General features: G+C 36.9%; 1 protein-coding gene across 1 annotated transcript; it reads left to right on the forward strand.

The window, feature by feature from the left end:
- Positions 1-954: 954 nt before the first annotated feature.
- RAD21 (RAD21 cohesin complex component) lies at positions 955-19390 on the forward strand (the record flags this gene model as incomplete). The annotated part of the gene is made up of 13 exons (XM_084229533.1): positions 955-1098; positions 4686-4815; positions 6634-6733; positions 8807-8913; positions 9303-9509; positions 9944-10069; positions 10313-10435; positions 11656-11879; positions 12972-13131; positions 13576-13724; positions 15441-15590; positions 16726-16809; positions 19199-19390. The coding sequence occupies 13 exons, from the start codon at positions 955-957 to the stop codon at positions 19388-19390; spliced, it is 1896 nt and encodes a 631-aa protein (XP_084085659.1).
- Between the last annotated feature and the right edge of the window lie 735 nt (positions 19391-20125).

The raw sequence follows: 20125 nt of genomic DNA on the forward strand, positions 1-20125 counted from the left end.
TTTTCACATGTTATGGGCATGCTTGAGTTACTTCTGTAAAAGTGTGATTTTATATCTTATCCAAGCATGAACATTCGGAGGGGGAGAATTATTCAGCAGGTTTTTAATATATGCATTACGTACACACATTTTATATATACATTATGTGTGACATACGTACATTATATAATGCATGTTATAAGCCAGGGTTTTCAAACTACCTTTTCGTTTTGTTATATATTAGTACATGCTGAAAGAAAAATGTGAATAGCATTTGTATAGTCTAAAACTATTCTAGTTATAAATTTTATATCATCACTGTATTGAATTTAATATTTAAATTGCAGATAATTGTTTTTCAGTTCCTGAGTTGAAAAAATTATATGTATAATACTTTACCTTTTAAAGCATCAGCATTTCTAAACTACTCAACTATAGAATAGGGGCCGCTCACCTACTTATCTGTGCTTGGTGGTAATTGAAATACTTGGCACACTGCTTATTACAGAGGTAGCTAAAAATTTCAGTTTTTAATGAGATTCTTAAATGGAAATTTCCACCTTGATTAATACCTGCCTGAATGTTTTTATTCTTGGACATTCTGTTTTCCCATGTATATTCTTTTGCCCAGTAAGCAAACTGTCCCACAGTCAGTGATCAGAATGGGAATAGAATTAACACTTGCTAGAACTTCAAAGAGAATAAAAGCTTTTTGGTGATACTTTTACTTAAAAAAAAAAAAAAACAACAAAAAACCTACCCTTTTATTTTATTTGACTCCTTTGTCCCTTTTCTCTTAAACAATGGTTTATTAAAATCCATTCTAGACTTCACTCAAACCTTTCATAGTTCTCATATCAAAAGAAATAGGAAACTTTTCATATGTGTCTTTATAAATATTTCAGTTCTCAAAAGGTATTTACATTTTTTTTTTCCCTTCCCAGGTTTCCTCCTGTTTCATAGTCAACCAGAACAATGTTCTACGCACATTTTGTCCTCAGTAAAAGAGGGCCTCTGGCCAAAATTTGGCTAGCGGCCCATTGGGATAAGAAGCTGACCAAAGCCCATGTGTTTGAGTGTAATTTAGAGAGCAGCGTGGAGAGTATCATCTCACCAAAGGTATGTTTGATGATGTCTTTTTTGCTTTGGCGATTGTTTGTTGATATGTGGCATTGAACTCTATAACAACCTTCTGGGTGGGCGTCTCTTCTTACTGGAGACAAAGAAAATCCATAGGTTATCCAGAATTTCAGTTTGATAGTGTCTTCCCTTTAAAAATTTTAAGTACAGAGATACTTAGACTTACTTGTTTTAATGACAGATAAGCATGAAGTCATGCAGAACCCAAATATTTTGTATTTTCTTTCTGGATGTTTATATATGTACATGTATGTGTAGGTGTTCCTAATTTAAGAAATAACAAAATAGCCAAAGGTTTCAAGGACCAAATGTATTACCTATCTACTAAGTAATACCCATACTACTTACTCAATCACAGCTTCTCAGGCCTATTTGTTGTTTCTTGAAGATACTAAGTTTTTTCCCATCTTAGATTTTTTTTATTTGCTATATTCCTCCCCTAAATACTGAATTACTGTTTTCGCTAGAATGATGGGAAATCCTGAAAATCCTTACCCTTATCTGCCTTGTGACTGCTCTGTTCCTAGAAGAACTTTTGTTGACATCCTCTGAAACTGTTCTGCAGCAATTATTTCCACCCTTGAATTTCACAAGTGGTATAACTTGAAGTAATGTGGGGTTTTTATGTTGCCAAGAAAGGGTCTTTAAAACACACAGACACAATTACATCTGCTAACATCATTAACATTTCATTGAAGAACTGACATGTTGTCTTCAAAAATAAGTGAAAGACTTATCTCAAGGACATCCTTGAATATAATTTTTTAATCTATATTACATTTGTGTTTTCAGCGTCCTTTCCTGGACCTTCAGTTTATACATATGCATACACACGCAAATTGTCCTGTTGTGAAAATGTTTCAAGTCACAACTGTCTGGACCAGCATTGGGAGGCACTCTTTAGAGTCGGCATTTTGAACATTGTTGACATAATATGATAAGAGTGAGTTCTCATGCATTGTTACTTGAATTAAAAAAATACAAAGATGGTCTCCCTGGTGGTGCAAGGGGTTAAGACACAGCACTATGAAGCTATTTGCAGCCATTGTAGCACACATTTGATCCCCGGGCTGACTCGCCCATTGCTCCCCTCAGCAGTGTATTTCAGTCAGTCTGCCTGTGCTGTTTCCCACTCTGTCTCTGGTGAATCCTCTCACACACACCCCCCACCTCTGGCCGGTACCCCAGTTCTTGTATGCATAAGTAAATCTTTTAAAAAAATACAAAGAAGAGATTACTCAACCTGACAGAAAAAGAATGGCTCTTTATTGCTGAAAGAGCAATGGAATCACAAAGGAGTAAAGTTGGGATCTAGTGGAGACTTGTTCATAAAGTATGTTTCAGGTGAGAGCAATGTAAGCGGGTATTTGAAAATCATAAAGTTACTGTATATATGGAATTTTGGTTGGTTTTAGAGTTATAGCTAGTGAATTTACTGATACTAAGAACATTTCCATCACATTTTTTAGGAAATACTAATTTGAAAGCTTTACTAAAATGGAAATTTTAATGGTGGCCCTATATAGCCGCATATTCTCTTATCCACAGAACTTACAGACATCAAAAAATGAAAACAGATGACTGAAATTTAAGTGAGATTATTTGAGTATTCATAAATTCATTATAGAAATATTTATGTATATGATTGTGGGGGATTGCCTAGGTAATCCTGGAGTGACCCAATATATGGCAATATATACTGCATTACCTTTATGACATTCCAAAAAACTCGGAATTTCAAAACACATTTGGCCCCTGGGCTTTGAGATAAAGGATTATAAACATATAATTTGTTGTTTTGGTTGTACATGATTTATTTTTACCAGTCTCTTCAGATATTTTTCCTAACCTTTTCTGGCTTTTTGAATTTTAGTTCCTCTGGTTCTATACAATGTAACCATTATGCAACTATGAACAGACTTTTCCTTAACACAGTTTCATTAGAAAACGGTATGATGAATTTTTCTGTACACACTAAGAAAAGTTACTAATATTTCTGATATGAATTAACAGTTTTCTCTGAGGAGATTATACCAGTTTGCACTGTTGGTGTAGCACTACTTTTTATAGGTAAACTTACTGAGAATAGGAAGAGGAGAAATTGAGCTCATTTCATGAAATTGACAGGTATGGCTAACCTTTACCATCATAAGCAAATATAGAGGGAGTTTTGGCTTAAAAGAATAATGAATAACAAATGTTCTCATAGCGTATGCAGGTACTTTGTACCCCTGTAGGGACACCACTCAAGAGTACCAGTGTGATATGTGAACGTGTGTACCAGCAGTCACAAAGCAAGGCTTACAGTTCAGGAACAATATAAAAGACTGTAGGGTGTGTGTTAGAGAGACAGAGTAACTTTGAAAACCGTTCCTAAGTTAGTTTTTACTTGATTTTTTTGATTTATTGTTGTCGTAGATTGTGAAGGTATTTCCACAGGGATATGTTGGTTTAGTAGTTTGAAACAAGCATGAGACTTGTGACTCGATCCCCTTTCTTTTCCCTCCCCGCCCTTTTTTTTTTTTTTTGGTTGGGGGGAGGGCTTCTTTACTCTTTCTGGCTTGGAATCACCACTGATGGACACCTTCTGCAGAGCTTTCCCTGAAAACATGGCCCATGTTCTGTATTGTCCTACATTCTTAATATGAGCTGGTTCAATAGCAAAAATACCATACTTCTTTTTTCCTTCTTCCTCCTCTCTCAGGTGAAAATGCAGTCAATATTAATCTTAAATTTTCTGTGATCCTATTTTAAAAATAGATTATTAGGAGCAATGTTTTAATTAGGTATTAACTATCAGGGAAATTTTGATTTTATGTTCTCTTTTTTCCCTTAAAAAAAAAAAAATGTCCTTAATAAAGTCAGAGGTGTTTGGAATCATTCTGTTTCAATTGAGTGTTAATTCTCTCATCTTTTCTCAACTATTTTATCCCATCCCATATACTATCCCACATAAGCATTCATCAAGGACTATCTTGAAAAAACAAGCTGAGGGATGTATATATTTTCTAGTGAAAAAAGATGAGTGTTAGTATGCTTTCCTGTCCGATAATAAACACAGTGGAAAGTGCTTTAAAAATAAAGAAATTAACAGTCGTATTACGCAACTAGAACTTTGGATTGGTTCGGCAGTTCAGTGTTGTCATTCAAGAAACTTATATCATTCAATTATTTGTCATTGGTTGAATGAAATTACATGCCCATCCAAGATAGGCATCAGTAGAGGGAAATGAAACAACCAGACTTCAAGGCTGGGAACATTCCAAACAAATAAGAGTTTGAACAAGAAGCACTGACTGTTGATGTGCTAATAACAATAGTCTGTGAAATGTCTTGATAACTGTTTATAGCTATCTTCACGTTTATGTCAATCATGAATACTACTAGTCCAACCCTTGGGGATACTCAGAGAACTTACAAGTAAAAGTTGGGGAAAATACAAGATATTACAAGGCACCTTCAAATGAAAAAAATATACAAACTGCACAAAATACAGGATTATGATTATCTCTAAAACTAGAAATTACCTCAATACATTAGATTGATATTAATGTTTTTTTTCACAGGTGAAGATGGCACTCAGAACATCAGGACATCTCTTACTGGGAGTGGTTCGAATCTATCACAGAAAAGCCAAATATCTCCTTGCAGACTGTAATGAAGCGTTCATCAAGATAAAGATGGCTTTTCGGCCAGGTATTATTGACTTTTTTTCTCTTTTTTAACTTTGAAGTTTCTTATTTTTTTGTGGGAAACTGCTAGATGGATATTCTAGATCAACATATTTTGCCTTAATTGTAATACAAGGAATCCTTTGAAAATAGGGCTGGAGAGGTGATTGTTGAAGGGAGGAAACCATTTTACTCCTATCGTGTTATGAAAATCATCCCTTTTCTTTGGAGCTACGTTTTGTTTTGTTTTTTTTTTAACCCTGTCTTCCAGTACAATTTAATAGAACTGAATCATTAGAGGTTGAAATCTTAAACTAGCTGTAAGGTGTTGTGTTTTTTTGTATGTTTTTTAATATGGCTCAGGTAAGAAAATCTTAGGGTTTTTTTTCCTAAATAATTTTAGTATAGTCTTAAACTTACTTTTAATTTGAGACTTTTCATTAAATGTTCTTTGTGGTTTTTTGTTTTGTTTTAGGTAATGATTCTAAAAATGGGCTCTAGCAACCAAACTTCCATCTGCATAGTTACTAGGATATTTATTGGAATTCATTTCTGTAACTTTTTTTTTTTTTTTTAAAGATTTATTTATTTGTATACAAGAACTGGGGTATAGGTCAGAGGCGCGGAAGGGTGAGAGGATTCACCAGAGATAGAGCGGGGAGCAGAACAGATAGGCAGACCGAAATACACTGCTGAGGGAAGCAGCAGGCGAGACAGGAGAGGTCTGCCGCGCCATGTGGGTATCTGCCTGGCTGGCCAGGAATCGAACCACACTGCAGAGGCTGCAGACAGCTTCACAGTGCTGCGCTCAAACTGCTGCGCCACTGGGGAGGCCCCATTTCTATAACTTTCATAATGAATAAAATTTTGTTAAAATGAATAAATTTTGTTATGATAAAAGAGATGCCTTATAGTTTCTACTATAAAGTTATGTTCTAATACTTCAATTTATTTTAATGTAAGAGCAGTGTTGTGGTTTTTTTTTTTTTTTTCTTTTTTTTTTTTGAGCTCGACAGTTTTGGAATAGGCTAAGATACCTCAGTGATTTCTAACATGTGACTACTAAGTACATTTTTGTTTAGATTATATGCTTTTAATTTTGTCTTTTAATGCAGTCTTTTTTTTTTTTTAATAGAGAGAGGCATGTTTGTTGTTGTTGTTTTTTTTTTGTTTGTTTTGTTTTGTTTATACATGCACTGGGTACAGTCAGAAGCGCGGGAGGGTGAGAGAATTCACCAGAGCCAGAGCGGGGAGCAGAGCAGGCAGAAGGACCGAAGTACACTGCTGAGGGGAGCAGAGGGCGGCAGGAGAGGTCTGCGTGCCATGTGGGACCCTCCTCTGGTGGCCGGGGAGCAGCCGGAGATTGAACCGGCGCCGCAGAGGCCGCGGGCAGCTTCGCAACCCAGTGCTCAACCGCTGCGCCACCGGGGAGGCCCTAATTTTGTCTTTTAAAGCAATGCATATTATAGACAGCTTGAAAAAATACAGAGAAAATTAAAGTCATGTAATTTTGCCTTCCTTAAAAGAGCAGCTCTTTACATTTGGAGCCATTCTTTTGCTTCCTTCATAAGTTTCATGCTTATTTAGAAGACTTACATCCATTTAAACCCTTAATCAGTTTAGCGCATAATTAGTGCTTTGACTTTTTTTTTTTGAAATAAAACAAGTGGTATGGCTTATGATTATAGAAAAATAAAAAATGTTTGTTTCAGTGTACTTTTATTATCAACTTTCCTAGAACATAAACTTGGTAAATTATATTACCTACACTTTGTTTTGAGCCCTAAATAATGTGTGGAGTGGCTGTACAAGACTTTCAAACGTAAACCTTTTTTTTTCCCAGGTGTTGTTGACTTGCCGGAAGAAAATCGAGAAGCTGCTTACAATGCTATTACTTTACCAGAAGAATTTCATGACTTTGATCAGCCTCTGCCTGACTTAGAGTATGTCTCTCTCTCTTTTTTTAACTTGTTGACATAACATACCAGTAGTATGGCCACACAAATAGTTTTGACATTGAGTTCACATGTAATTAAAATGCTTATATTTTCATTTAGGATAGTGTATAAATATGAAATGTATAACCTAAAAGTTTTTTCTCCGAGAAAGTCATATAGAAGATGTCAACAGCTAAAATAGCAGAATTCCCATGTGCATAGACCAAAGTTTGTAAATCACTGCTTTATAATTTTTATTTGGAGTTAAATATTAAAGTTACTTTGGTTATCTTTTTGACCAAGCTATGCTTAGCCACAATTTATGTTCATTTTTTAAAAATAAATGTATGAGATAAAAATTTCTGTTAAGAGCAGGAAAGAGATATTGTCAAATTTAAAAAGAGAAAGCTGTATTGAAATGACCATTAGAGGAGAATGTGGTGGTATGTTTTTGCTCATCTTTGGTCCTTCAGATCTAGCTGACAATTGATAACCGAGAAATGCTCTATACCAAGCTCCATTTATTTTCCGACAGATTTCTCCAGTTTTTTAAATTATCTGTGACTCCCAATTAGCATCCCACCCTACCCCACCCCCGCACTGCTTATACTTCTTAAATTTTCATGGAAATACTTACCTAAAAAGTAGATTAATATTATGAGAGCCCCATGTACTGATCATCTGTGATCATCTGGTTTCTTTATCAATATATTGCCAGTTTTATTTCATCTGTATTTCCCCTAATTCAACCCTTCACCGTTCCACCTCTCTGGATTATTTATACAGTAACATACCTTATTTCATCTGTAAATACTTCAGTATACATCTCTTTAGAGATAACGATTTTAAAAACATCCCTAATAACGCAACATCTTTTTTTTTTTTTTTTAAGATTTATTTATGTATGTATGTATGCATGCATGCATGCATGCATGCGCTGGGTGCGGTCAGAGGCGGGGGAGGGTGGGAGAATTCACCAGAGCCAGAGCGGAGAGTAAAACAGAGTGAGGAAGTACACTGCTGAGGGGAGCAGTGGGCGGCAGGAGAGGTCTAGCGCGCCATGTGGGACTCTTGCCCAGCGGCCAGGTATCGAACCGGCGCTGCAGAGGCTGCGGGCAGCTTTTGCAACCCAGCACTCAACCGCTGCGCCACCGGGGAGGCCCAACACAACATCTTTTTAAAAATAACAGTAATTCCTTAAAATAATATGCAGTCAGGATTCACATGTCCCAAGTTGACAAATAAAGACACTCCTTGCCCTTGTTTGAGTTGGGGTCTATGCATAAGTTATAGGTTGCATGTGGTTGATACATCTCATAATTCTCAAGAATGTGTCAATATTAAAGCTCTTCATCCCTCTTACATTTTTCCTTACTGTTTATTTGTTCAAACTGGTGATTGATTTCAAGTATTTACTTTCTGAATTTGGCCAATGACATTCCAGGTTGGTGTCTAACATTATCTTTTTTTAAAATTTATTTTAAACAATATGTTTATTATTTTATTATTATTGTTTATTATTTTTGGAATAAACAGGCTCAGAAAAACCAGGTAACTTCAGTGTTGACAGCCTATAAATTAGAGCATCCTAATGAAAATCCATGCCAATTAACTTTGAAATCATTTTTCAGATTCTTGGATTATATCAGTTTGTTAAATATTAAGGTTCTTAAAACTTGATGGCTTATATCTATGTCTATCTCTTATAGGGACACTGGGAGGAAGGGATTCTTTTTTTTTTTTTTAATTAATTAATTAATTTATATATTTATTTATTTATACAAGCACTGGGTAGAGTCAGAAACGCGGGAGGGTGAGAGAATTCACCAGAGCCAGAGGGGAGAGCAGAGCAGGCAGACTGACAAAGTACACTGCTGGGGGGAGCAGCGGGCAGCAGGAGAGGTCTGCATGCCATGTGGGACCCTTGCCCGGCGGCCGGGGATTGAACTGGCGCTGCAGAGGCTGCGGGCAGCTTCGTGACCCAGCACTCAACCGCTGCGCCACCAGGGAGACCGGGATTCTTTATAAATACATTGCAATGAGACTTGAGATTAAAATGTATTTGAAATTCTTTTAAAGTGATATCGACGTGGCCCAGCAGTTCAGCCTGAACCAGAGTAGAGTGGAAGAGATAACCATGAGAGAAGAAGTTGGGAACATCAGTATCTTACAAGAAAATGATTTTGGTAAGACAAATGATTTACCAGATTACGATTATGTTGTGGCACTGTTGGCATTTTGAAAAAGAAAAAATAGGCATAATTAACATTAATAAAGACAGAAAAACGTAAAATTTCATCTAAAGTATTTTCATCAAAAAAGAACTTGTCTTCTGACCGGTATATTGAGTATCATTTCCATTCATGTGCTAATCTTAAGAATTCATTCTTTGCCTACTACTGCTCATCCAGAGATTGAACGATCCATTAATATGTGTGAAAAGTCCCAACACTGAAGACCACAGACTAAAAGTTCCAGCTTTGTCAACTATAAATAAATCATTTAGCTTTCTTTTTTAACTTTTTGTAGTGTCGTCTGTAACTTTTCTACTAATGACTGACCAAAATTTGTTCAGGTGACTTTGGAATGGATGATCGTGAAATAATGAGAGAAGGCAGCGCTTTTGAGGATGACGACATGTTAGTAAGCACCAGTGCGTCTAACCTCCTGTTAGAGCCTGAACAGAGCACCAGCAATTTGAATGAGAAAATTAACCATTTGGAGTATGAGGACCAGTATAAGGATGACAATTTCGGAGAAGGAAATGATGGTGGTATATTAGGTGGGTCACAGCGTGGTAGATATCTGGACATGATGTCTTTATTGTGGTGTTTCAAAGCAGTGACTACATCTGTGTCTTGAATATCTCTAGCTTAGAGGCGTGGATTGTGATCAGCTTTTTGTGAAATCATAGCCTTCATGTTGTCATGCTGCCTGATTTTGTTTAAAAGTGCTTGTCTCAGAGTTTAAAATTTTACTAGTTCTGTAAATTTGTTCTATTTTTGTTTGCTGTCTATGCTAAATAAATGCGCTAAATAGACATGAACCAGAAAATAAGATAGGAAAGGAAAATTTTCATGTTGTTTTACACTGTGTTACCTCGGAGAGGAAGAGATGTGGCTTTAAACCATGTAGCAGTGTTTTATTTTCACGTGATGGGCTATTCTTTTATCACTCCTTTCTCAGACCATAACTGAACTCCATTTCCTGTTTCAGATGACAAGCTCATCAGCAACAACGACGGGGGCATCTTTGATGACCCGCCCGCTTTGTCGGAGGCAGGGGTCATGCTGCCGGAGCAGCCAGCGCACGACGACTTGGATGAGGATGACAACGTCTCCAGTGAGCGGGGGCAGTTGGGGGCAAGCTGGGTTGGCTCCAGGGCTAGGGTCTTGAACCTGCTTGTGAGTGATGGCTGGTCTGATTCTCTTTGGGCAAGTAGATTTTAACTCTGGAGCGACATCCTTATAACTAAAAAAAGTGTTCAAGATTTCCTGGTACAATTTGGGTTTCTTTGCGTTTCTAAGAAGGGTTTTCTGTGTCACACTTTGCGCGTATATTAAATCACCAACACTGTTCTGACAGTGGGTGGGCCTGACAGCCCGGACTCTGTGGATCCTGTTGAGCCAATGCCAACCATGACTGATCAAACAACACTTGTTCCAAATGAGGAAGAAGCCTTTGCTTTGGAGCCCATTGATATCACAGGTGAGCAAACACACTTTTTGACTTAACAGAACTTACAAGGCTCTAGTTCTGGATCTCATCCACAGATCCATGCTGTGATTTAGGTGACCAAGCTGCTGTCATGGTCCTCTATCACAGATACATCTTTTATATCTATATATCATAATTCAGGCATCTAATGGGCTATCTCTGCAAGTTGCTATGAAATACAGAAGTATAGAACAGACTCTTATTTTTTAAGATTTATTTGTGCATACAAGAACTGGGGTACAGGCCAGAGGTGAAGGGGTGAGAGGATTCACCAGAGACAGAGTGGGGAACACAACAGGCAGATCTACTGAAATACACTGCTGAGGGCAGCAATGGGCGAGACAGGAGAGGTCTTCTGCGCCATGTGGGTTTCTCCCTGGCCAGTGGGGATTGAACTAGGGCTGCAGAGGCTGCGGAAGACCCACAGTGCTGTGCTTAATCCCTTGCGCCACCAGGGAGGCCTGAGAACAGACTTCTTAGTAAATATGTATCTTTGTCTTTTGGGCATCCCAAAATGCTAGTAGGTCACATAACAATTAGAAAATAATGTAGGACGTCTCACAGTAAATTTCAAGACTAACCAGTAATTTTGCAGAGTTCTAGATTCTGTGCTACTGGGCTAAAATCTAGGAAAACTGAAAAATGCAATATTTTTAAAACTGGAAATATCAGACATCTAAAATTAGTATTTCTTTCTAGAGTGCTTACTAAGAAACCAAAGTAAAAAATTTAATTGGGGGAGTGCTGAGTAAAAGGCGATGTAATTCAGATATGAAACTTTAAATTTTTAGGTGGTTTATAGGCACAGGGGCTAAAATACTTGAAGTCTGATGCTATGTTTTGAATTACACTGTAAGTAGAAGAGTTTCCTAATTATAATCAGATCACAAAAAATTGTTGGAAAGTGAACTTCCGGTTTATAAAGGGTGCTTGCTATGTACCTGACTTGTAAAAATGTAACCAGTCATTACTCTTGCAGAACTTAAATACCAATTAGGGTATTATGTTTATGACATGTGTTGCAGAAAACAACAGCTAGGTAAGGGGCATATACTAGTATTTAAAATGGGAGAGTAGGCTTTGCTGTGTTGTTAAAAGGCATGTCCTTATGAGGCTTAATTTCTCTGGAAAAAAGCAAGGGCTACAGTGAGCCAAGTGTGGTAGAAGTATGCTGGCCTCTCCGGGAAAATGACATGATCTTCTTTATCTAGTTAAGGAAACAAAAGCCAAGAGGAAGAGGAAACTAATTGTTGACAGTGTCAAAGAGTTGGATAGCAAGACAATTAGAGCTCAACTTAGTGATTACTCTGATATTGTTACTACTTTGGATCTGGCACCACCTACCAAGAAATTGATGATGTGGAAGGAGACAGGGGGAGTGGAAAAACTCTTCTCTTTACCTGCTCAGCCTTTGTGGAATAACAGACTACTGAAGGTAATATATACTTGTAAAAGTTGTAATTTTTGTATACATTTCGATCATTACAAAATAATTGTAGACCTTTATTGGATCCTTTTATGTCAAGTATCTTTATATGGTACATCTTTTTTTACTTCTTTAAATCATAGTGTATTGAACATCATCTGTCTGCAGATTTTTGTATCACCACAAAGATGCAGAGTGATTCTTTTCCTATATTAAAAAAGCCACTGATGTTTTTAATAATAGTTCTCAACCTCCCGTTTTAAACTATTAACTCTGTTTCCCTAGTATGTATTGTCCTTCAAATCTGCACTCTTCAGATGTTGCTTTCTGGCTAAAACATGGGTGATTCTTTCCCACAACAGAGAGTTTTGGTTTCATGGGAATTTTTTTCACTAACAGGCCCTCCGCAACTTTAGGTTCCAAGGCATGTGATGAGTGAAGTGGTGGTGTTAGGCTATTTTTCCATGTAAAGTAACAACATGCTCGAGACATTGGTTTTTACTAAAATATTTCAAAGCACTAAAACTGTTATAAAACTGCTGTTTATCAGAAGTATGATTATATATATAACTCTCTGACCCTGGAATTTTTCCCAAGATAGTGATTCAAAATCTAGAAAAAGCCACTTGAGTGAAGTTGTTTACCGTTTAAGAAAGAAAAGGTTTAAAAAAAAAACAAAGTTACGAAAAGTGTTAAGTGTAAAATACATGTGTTTTCACTCAAAGTAATAATTAAAAAGAAATCTATTGATATGATTACCATTTAACTAAAGGCACACTCCATAAAGGTATTTGATACTCATACACTTAATCTAACTGAAGTAATACGAAGATAAACTGCATAAATTTAAAACCTTATTGTTGTGTCCAAGTTATGAGACAGTGGATGAAAATCCTTCATTTTATTTTCAACTTTCCTAAAATCCTGAGGTTACAATTTTGAAGACCTGAGGTACAAATATGATAAAATGGAGAATTCATATGTATACCCTGATTACAACTTTATTAAAATATACTTATGGGAAATAGCAATGTTTGTGGTAGGTTTTCAGTTAGTGTGTTTTTTTATAACTGAGATTTTCTTTAAAAAAATTTTTTTTAGCTCTTTACACGCTGTCTTACACCACTAGTACCTGAAGACCTTAGGAAAAGGAGGAAAGGAGGAGAGGCTGATAACTTGGATGAATTCCTCAAAGAATTCGAAAACCCAGAGGTTCCCAGAGAGGACCAGCAACAGCAGCATCAGCAGCGTGATGTTATCGGTCTGTTCTATTGGAATATCCCCGATGAAGTTTAAGTGAACATTTGGCTTAAAACTTTTCTATATATTGCTAAAGTAAAATCAGAAACAAAAGAGATACTCAGAATTTTGGACAGAGAGTACATGCACTATTATATTGTCAGACTGCTTTGTTAGTTTTGAAACTTTCTTTTTTCACAATATTTGAGATTCAGAACTGCCCGAATGATAAGTCTGTTAAAGAATTGTTTTGCATTGGACTGGAGGTGGGATTTGTCCTCTTTAGGCCCTTTCCCGCCATTAAATATATTGTTGCAAATTTAATAACTTGTGGAGGTAAAATTTTATTTGGCCTTTTTTAGAAAAAGTACCTGTATCTTAGAATTTTACTATTAATAGTAAATGGTTCTAAATTATTGTTGAAAGCTGTATCACCTATGTCTCCTCTTCATATGACTAATTGCAGATGAGCCCATTTTGGAAGAGCCAAGCCGCCTCCAGGAGTCTGGGATGGAGACCAGCAGAACAAACTTGGATGAGTCGGCCATGCCTCCACCTCCACCTCAGGGAGTGAAACGAAAAGCTGGACAGATTGACCCAGAGCCTGTGATCCCTGTAAGCTAATCTCTCTCTCTCAAGATGTTTGGGAGTATTTGATTGTTTTAGATCACTAATAGTAGCAAGTAGTAATCCTTGGTTTAGGCAGAAAATGGCAAGGAATGTGTCCAGAGGTAAACAGTGACAGCCAGATACGAACACACTCTGCCTTAAGTGGGAAGATATTTTAGGAATTTTCCTTCTTTGTGACGCTTCTTGAAATAGAGTCCTGCTTCAGAATAGTCTAAAGTGAGTATCCTTGGCTAACATGAAGTCTTTAACTGAACCTGGTTCTGTTTTCTTAAACATTAGTCCAGGGTGAATCTGAAAATTTTAGATCAAATAAGAAAAGCAGTATATGGACCCTGTTATAATCTGAAAGTGTTACGTGTGTCAGGAGTAAAATGTAACTAACTTCCTACTAAATACAAGAATTTTTGTGCTTGAAAATAAACTAGTAGGTACCTATACATTATAGCCAAGTTGGGACAAAATGTTAATTGACCAACAGTTGGGTTAACTTCCTACTTTGGCTATTATAAAAATTCAGTGAACATGGTGCAGATATCTTTTCAAGGTAGTGGTTTAGTTCCCCTCTGGTAAATACCCAGAAATAGAATTGCTGGATCATTCATTAGTTCTTTTTTTTTTTTTTTTAATGCTGGTTTTATTTTTTTATTTTTTATGGGACCCTCGCCAGCAGCCAGGGATCGAACTGGCGCTGCAGAGGCTGCGGGCAGCCTCGCAGCCCAGCGCTCAACCTCTGTGCCACCAGGGGAGGCCCCATTCATTAGTTCTTTTTTAAGGGGTCTCCATACTGGTTTGTATGACTGCCTGGTATACACACATTGCCACCAGTAGTACACAATGTTTGTTTTCTTTTCTCCACAACAATAAATGTATGGGCTTAATTGCCAGGCTCTATTCAGTTTATTCTTTCAAAAACATCTGGCAACTACTTTCAGACTACTACTAGACTCATGAAGACAGGAAAACTAAGGTAAGTGTAAGGAAAATAAGGTCTGGTTCAGGCGTCTAACCTTCAGCCTAGTAACCTTTAGCTTTTGGTTTTAAGAAAGTTTATGCCCTCTGGTGGTAGGGAGTTAACAGAAAGGCATGTTTCTGTAAGAGTTCAAGAACAGAGATAGGTAGTGAGGGGGGTTACTCTCATATCACTTTGCTGATACTTTTTCCCTTGTCATTCCTTTATATTCAGCCTTAGAAGGAAACACAGACGATGGACTCAGAAAGATTGTCTCTTTTTCCTATTTATGCCAGAAGTGTACCAAGGCTGTCATTTAGAACCCAAAATTATGATTTTAACCTCTATTGTAATAGCCTTAAGACAGTTAGATGTGGTGATAGTTGGCACTATCAGGCTTGTAAATAAGTTTTTTGCATTACCGTGGAGTCACTGGGTTACTCTATTTTTTCCTAAAATGCTGCTACAGAAAGTTTTTAATTTTTTTACTGTTTATAGTTTTTAAGAGTCAAATACTTAAAAACCTGTAAACAAAAAAAATATTAAAAAAATTTTGTTCTAGGATAATGCAATGGATTTTTTTTGTAAACTAATGGTGTAGCTTTATAATTAACAAGATACATACTATTGCTATAATTGTGAGGAAGTATGGAAATATGGCCCCAGTATTTCTTGAAAATTTCAACAAATACGTGTTTTTGTACTTGAAGCTACACTTAAAATGTGCATCTTAGATTGTTTTGTTGTTTAAGCCTCAGCAGCCAGAGCAGATGGATATGCCTCCTGTGGAGCTGCCCCCAGAAGAGCCTCCAAATATCTGTCAGTTAATTCCAGAGTTGGAGCTTCTACCAGAAAAAGAGAAAGAGAAAGAGAAGGAAAAAGAAGATGATGAGGAAGAAGAGGTAAGGACATGTAAATGAATCCTGAGGAATAAAGTTTCACTCCAGAAGAGCCGAGTTAACTGATTTTGTGTATCGTGGTATAGTGATAAAATTGTTTAAATATAAGCAAAATTTAACCAAAATCTCAGTGTTCTGGAGCAGTAAGAACCCCAGATTGTATGCTCTGCTCTTTGGTTCCCTCACGGGACCTAGGACTGCCCTTGCAGTAGATCTTGTGGTTAATGGTTAATTCTTAATACCTTTAGCTTCTGGTATACCTCTCTCTGACCTGGAAATCAGAAAACCCAAACTTTTTTTTTTTAAGTTGAGGTGTTTTAGAAACAGGTGTTCTTTTCTCTGGTCATCGAAATTATTGTGTAAAAGTTATAGTCTCTTCTTTTGTTTAAAGTATCTCCCAAATAGCATTAAAACTTTTAAGTTTATAAGACTTGTAGCCAATCTATAACCATTCATTTTCATTGGCATTTGTTCATATTTGTAGTTTAATGTGAATGCTACATTGTTTTAAACCAAATTTTAGCTCTGGCTATTCCAGCCTAGGATGTGCCATTATCTGAGACATAGGAATGAATTGATATTAAAAATTGTTGTATAACTGTAGACTCCTCATTCTTTGGAACATGGCATGTTCTTCCAGCCATAGCCTAGGACCATCTCCCCTCAGGAAGCAGCTTCTGTAGGTGTCTGGGAGTTGGGCATCTCAAGTAAAATATCTTCATGTACCCTAGCGGGTTTATTTTTTTTTAAATCGTGAATACCAGTATTACTCACCTTTGCTAGTGTGCAGGCTCTTTGGTTACTGGTCCATGATGAGGTAAGGAGTCTGCCATAATGTAAGTGATTGAGAGAAAAAAAGGTGTCGTAGTTGATTTATATACCCAGCATAAGTTCCTTCATTTTAATGGGCCAACAACCAACATCTAAACAACTAGCAATAGTCCATAAGCTACTTTGTATTGATCATATCCTTACAAGAATAGAAGACTAATTTTTTGTAATTTAAGGAATTTTTCAGATTACATACTGGATTCTAAGTGATTTTATTTTTTCAGCAACATCAAGTACAGTTTGAGAGTATGTGATTGAAGTAGTTTTGTCAGCATTTGTTTTTTGTGTGGGGGTCATTTTCATCCAGGATGAAGATGCTTCTGGGGGTGATCAGGATCAAGAAGAAAGAAGATGGAACAAGAGAACTCAGCAAATGCTTCATGGTCTTCAGGTAAGTCAGTCTTAAGACTTCAAGGACTTGGCATTGCTCCCTCAAAGTCACATGTCACCAAAAATGGTTAGGCCAGACAGAATCCTGGAAAGTATCCGAACACTCACCCCTGCAAAGCAGAACTGTGGTAAGGTATTATGAAACTACTTTGTGTGTCTGTGCTTCTGAATTTTTGGTTAACTTTTACACATCAGATACAGATGAATTATCTTGAGCTGCTATGAAAGCTAGACTTTTTTCCATTTTTATTATAATTTTTACATCATTATTCATTTTTTACAGTGTTTGATTTCTCCTCTCAGGTGTTATCCCCATAAAATTACCTCCATCAATACACCCATGAACCATCACCATAGACTCTTGTGTTCTTCCTTTCCCTGATGATTCCGCTCCTTCACCCTCCCTGATGAAAGTCTCTGATTTATAGTTTGCTAGTTTTGTTTTTTTCCCCTGATCCCTAGTAATGGTTTCCCTATGTTTCTTATGTTAGTGATTATGCTTATTTCACTGAGCATAATTCCTTCCAGCTCCATCCATGTTGCTGCAAATGGCATAAGTTTATCTTTTGTCATTGCCAAGTAGTATTTCATTGTGTATATATGTATATACCCCATCTTCTTGATCCAGTCATCTGTTTTGGGCCATTTAGGTTGTTTCCGTATTTTAGCTGTTGTAAATAGTGCTGCAATAAACATAGGAGTGCAGGTTTCCTTTGCAGTTAATGTTTTTGTGTCCTTTGGGTAGATTCCTACGAGTGGAATTGCTGGGTCATATGGTAGATCCATTTTTAGTAATTTGAGGATCCTCCAAATGGCTTTCCATAGTGGTTGGATCAGTTTGCATTCCACCAGCAATGTAAGAGGGTTCCTTTTTCTCCACATCCTCATCAGCACTTACTAGTTTTCTTAATATGGGCCATTCTTACTGGTTTGAGGTGATATTTCATTGTGGTTTTGATTTGCATTTCCCTGATTCTGGGTGATGTGGAGCATTTTTTCATGTGCCTGTTAGCCATCTGCATTTCCTCTTTGGAGAAGTGTCTTTTTAGCTCTTTTTGACTGGATTCTTTATTTTGTTTTTGTTCAATTTTGTAAGCTCTGTAGATACCTGATAATCAGTCCATTAACAGTTTTGTGGAGTCTTTAAAGTCGTTTCTGAGATGTATGTCATGGAGGGTTTTGCCTATGTTTTCTATAGTTTCAGTTCTTACATTCAGGTCTTATATCCATTTTGAGTTGTAGTAATCTAGTTTCATTCTTTTACATGTAGCAGTCCAGTTTGCCCAGCATCACTTACTGAAAAGACTGTCAGTGTTCCAGCGCCTTCCTATTTTTTGCTCCTTTGTCATATATTAATTGTCTATATATGTGTAGCTTTATGTCTGGGTTTTCAGTTCAGTTCCACTGGAGTACTGTGCTATTGTAGTTTTAGGCTTTGTAGTATAGTACCTCCATTCTTCCTTTTTGTAGTCAGGAGCACTTTGGCTGTTCAGTGTTTTTTGTGATTCCATATGCATTTCATTGATAGTTGTTCTGTTTCTTTGCAGACTGCCGTTGAGTTTTTTTTTTTTTTAAGATTTATTTATTTATGCATGCAAGAGCTGGGGTACAGGCCAGAGATGTGGGGGGTGAAAGGATCCACCAGAGACAGTGGGGAACAGAACAGGCAGACTGACTGAAATATACTGCTGAGGGGAGCAGCGGGCAAGACAGGAGAGGTCTGCTCCGCCATGTGGGTTTCTCTCTGGCTGGCCAGGGATCGAACTTGTGCTGCAGAGGCTGCGGATTGCTTCATAGTGTGGTGCTAAACCCCTTGTGCCACCAGGGGGGCCTGAGATTTTTATTGGAATTGCATTGAATCTGTAAATTGCTTTCGGTAGAATGGCCATTTTGATAATGTTAATTCTGCCAATCCATGAGCAGTGACTGACTTTCCATTTCTTTGTATTGGTCTTTCACCTCCTTTGTTAGGTTTATTCCCAAGTTTTTTATTTTGGGGGATATTGGGGAGTACAATTCTGAATGGGATGGTTTTCTTGATTTCTTCTTCAGAGATATTGTTTGCATATGGGAAGGCTGCTGATTTTTGTGTATTGATTTTGTGACCTGCTACTTTACTAAACTGGTTTATCGTTTTAGTTAGCTTTTCTGTGGAGTTTTTAGGGTTCTCAAAATGTGTTATCATATTCACAAATAGTGATAGTTTTACTACTACTTTCCCTATTTGGATTCTTTGTATGTCTCTTGCCTAATTGGAAAGCTGAACTCTCTAAACTTTGCTTTTTCTTGGATTTTGTTCCATTTACCCACTGCTCTCCCCCAACAGAATATAGAGTATACTTTTTCTATTATCTGAAATCGTATTCATTTATTTCTCCCTTTTATTTCAGCGAGCTCTTGCTAAAACTGGAGCCGAATCTATCAGTTTGCTTGAATTATGTCGAAACACGAACAGAAAGCAAGCTGCAGCAAAGTTCTACAGCTTCTTGGTTCTTAAAAAGCAGCAAGCTATTGAGTTGACACAGGAAGAACCATACAGTGACATCATCGCAACCCCTGGACCAAGGTTCCACATCATTTGAGCAGCTAGATGCATTATAGCTAGTGTTTATGTCACTAGTGTGTACAAATTGCCCCCATGTGCAGGGCACACAAAACCCTTCGAGAAGATTTTAGGTTTTTGTCTGTACAAAAGTCGCTGCCTTTTTTTCTTTTTTTTCAGTATTTTAAATTTCATCTTTAAGGGAAACTGCTTATGTGGATGTTTGTGATGGAGAAAACAAACACCCCACAGATCCAGAAGAATAGTTCAGAGCAGATGTGTTCAATATTAGCACACATAAATGTTGAGTAACATCTGAGATTTTAAGAACTTTCCATTCCTGCATTGGAAAAGAAACCTTGACTGATAATTTTAGAACTATTCCTTTGACAGAAATTGTCTTTTAGACAGTAATCCCAGCAGTCGTCTTCAAGATCACTTTTTAGGGGTGGTACCCAAAGCAACAGAGTGGTTCTCTTGAGAGTGTAATTTCATAATGGCCAAGGGGGTGTGTAAAATGATGCTGTACTGATCCCCATCAGCTATAAAGAGATAGGAGTTGGTTCATAGCGCTCAGTTTTGTAAATCATTCCATTTGAAACTTTTTAACGAACCTATCCTGAAAAAACTGTTTTAATGAGATTCTAAAATGAGCCAAAATAGACTTTTTTTTAGAGTAAAATCACTATAAAAAGCAACTTTCCAATAATTATAAATCAAAGTTTTTTTAAAAATGTCGGATATATTTTGAGTATTCAAATCATGGAAATAAGAA

The sequence above is a fragment of the Talpa europaea genome (genome assembly GCF_964194135.1).
Source record: "Talpa europaea genome assembly, chromosome: 3".
Lineage (NCBI taxonomy): Eukaryota > Metazoa > Chordata > Mammalia > Eulipotyphla > Talpidae > Talpa > Talpa europaea.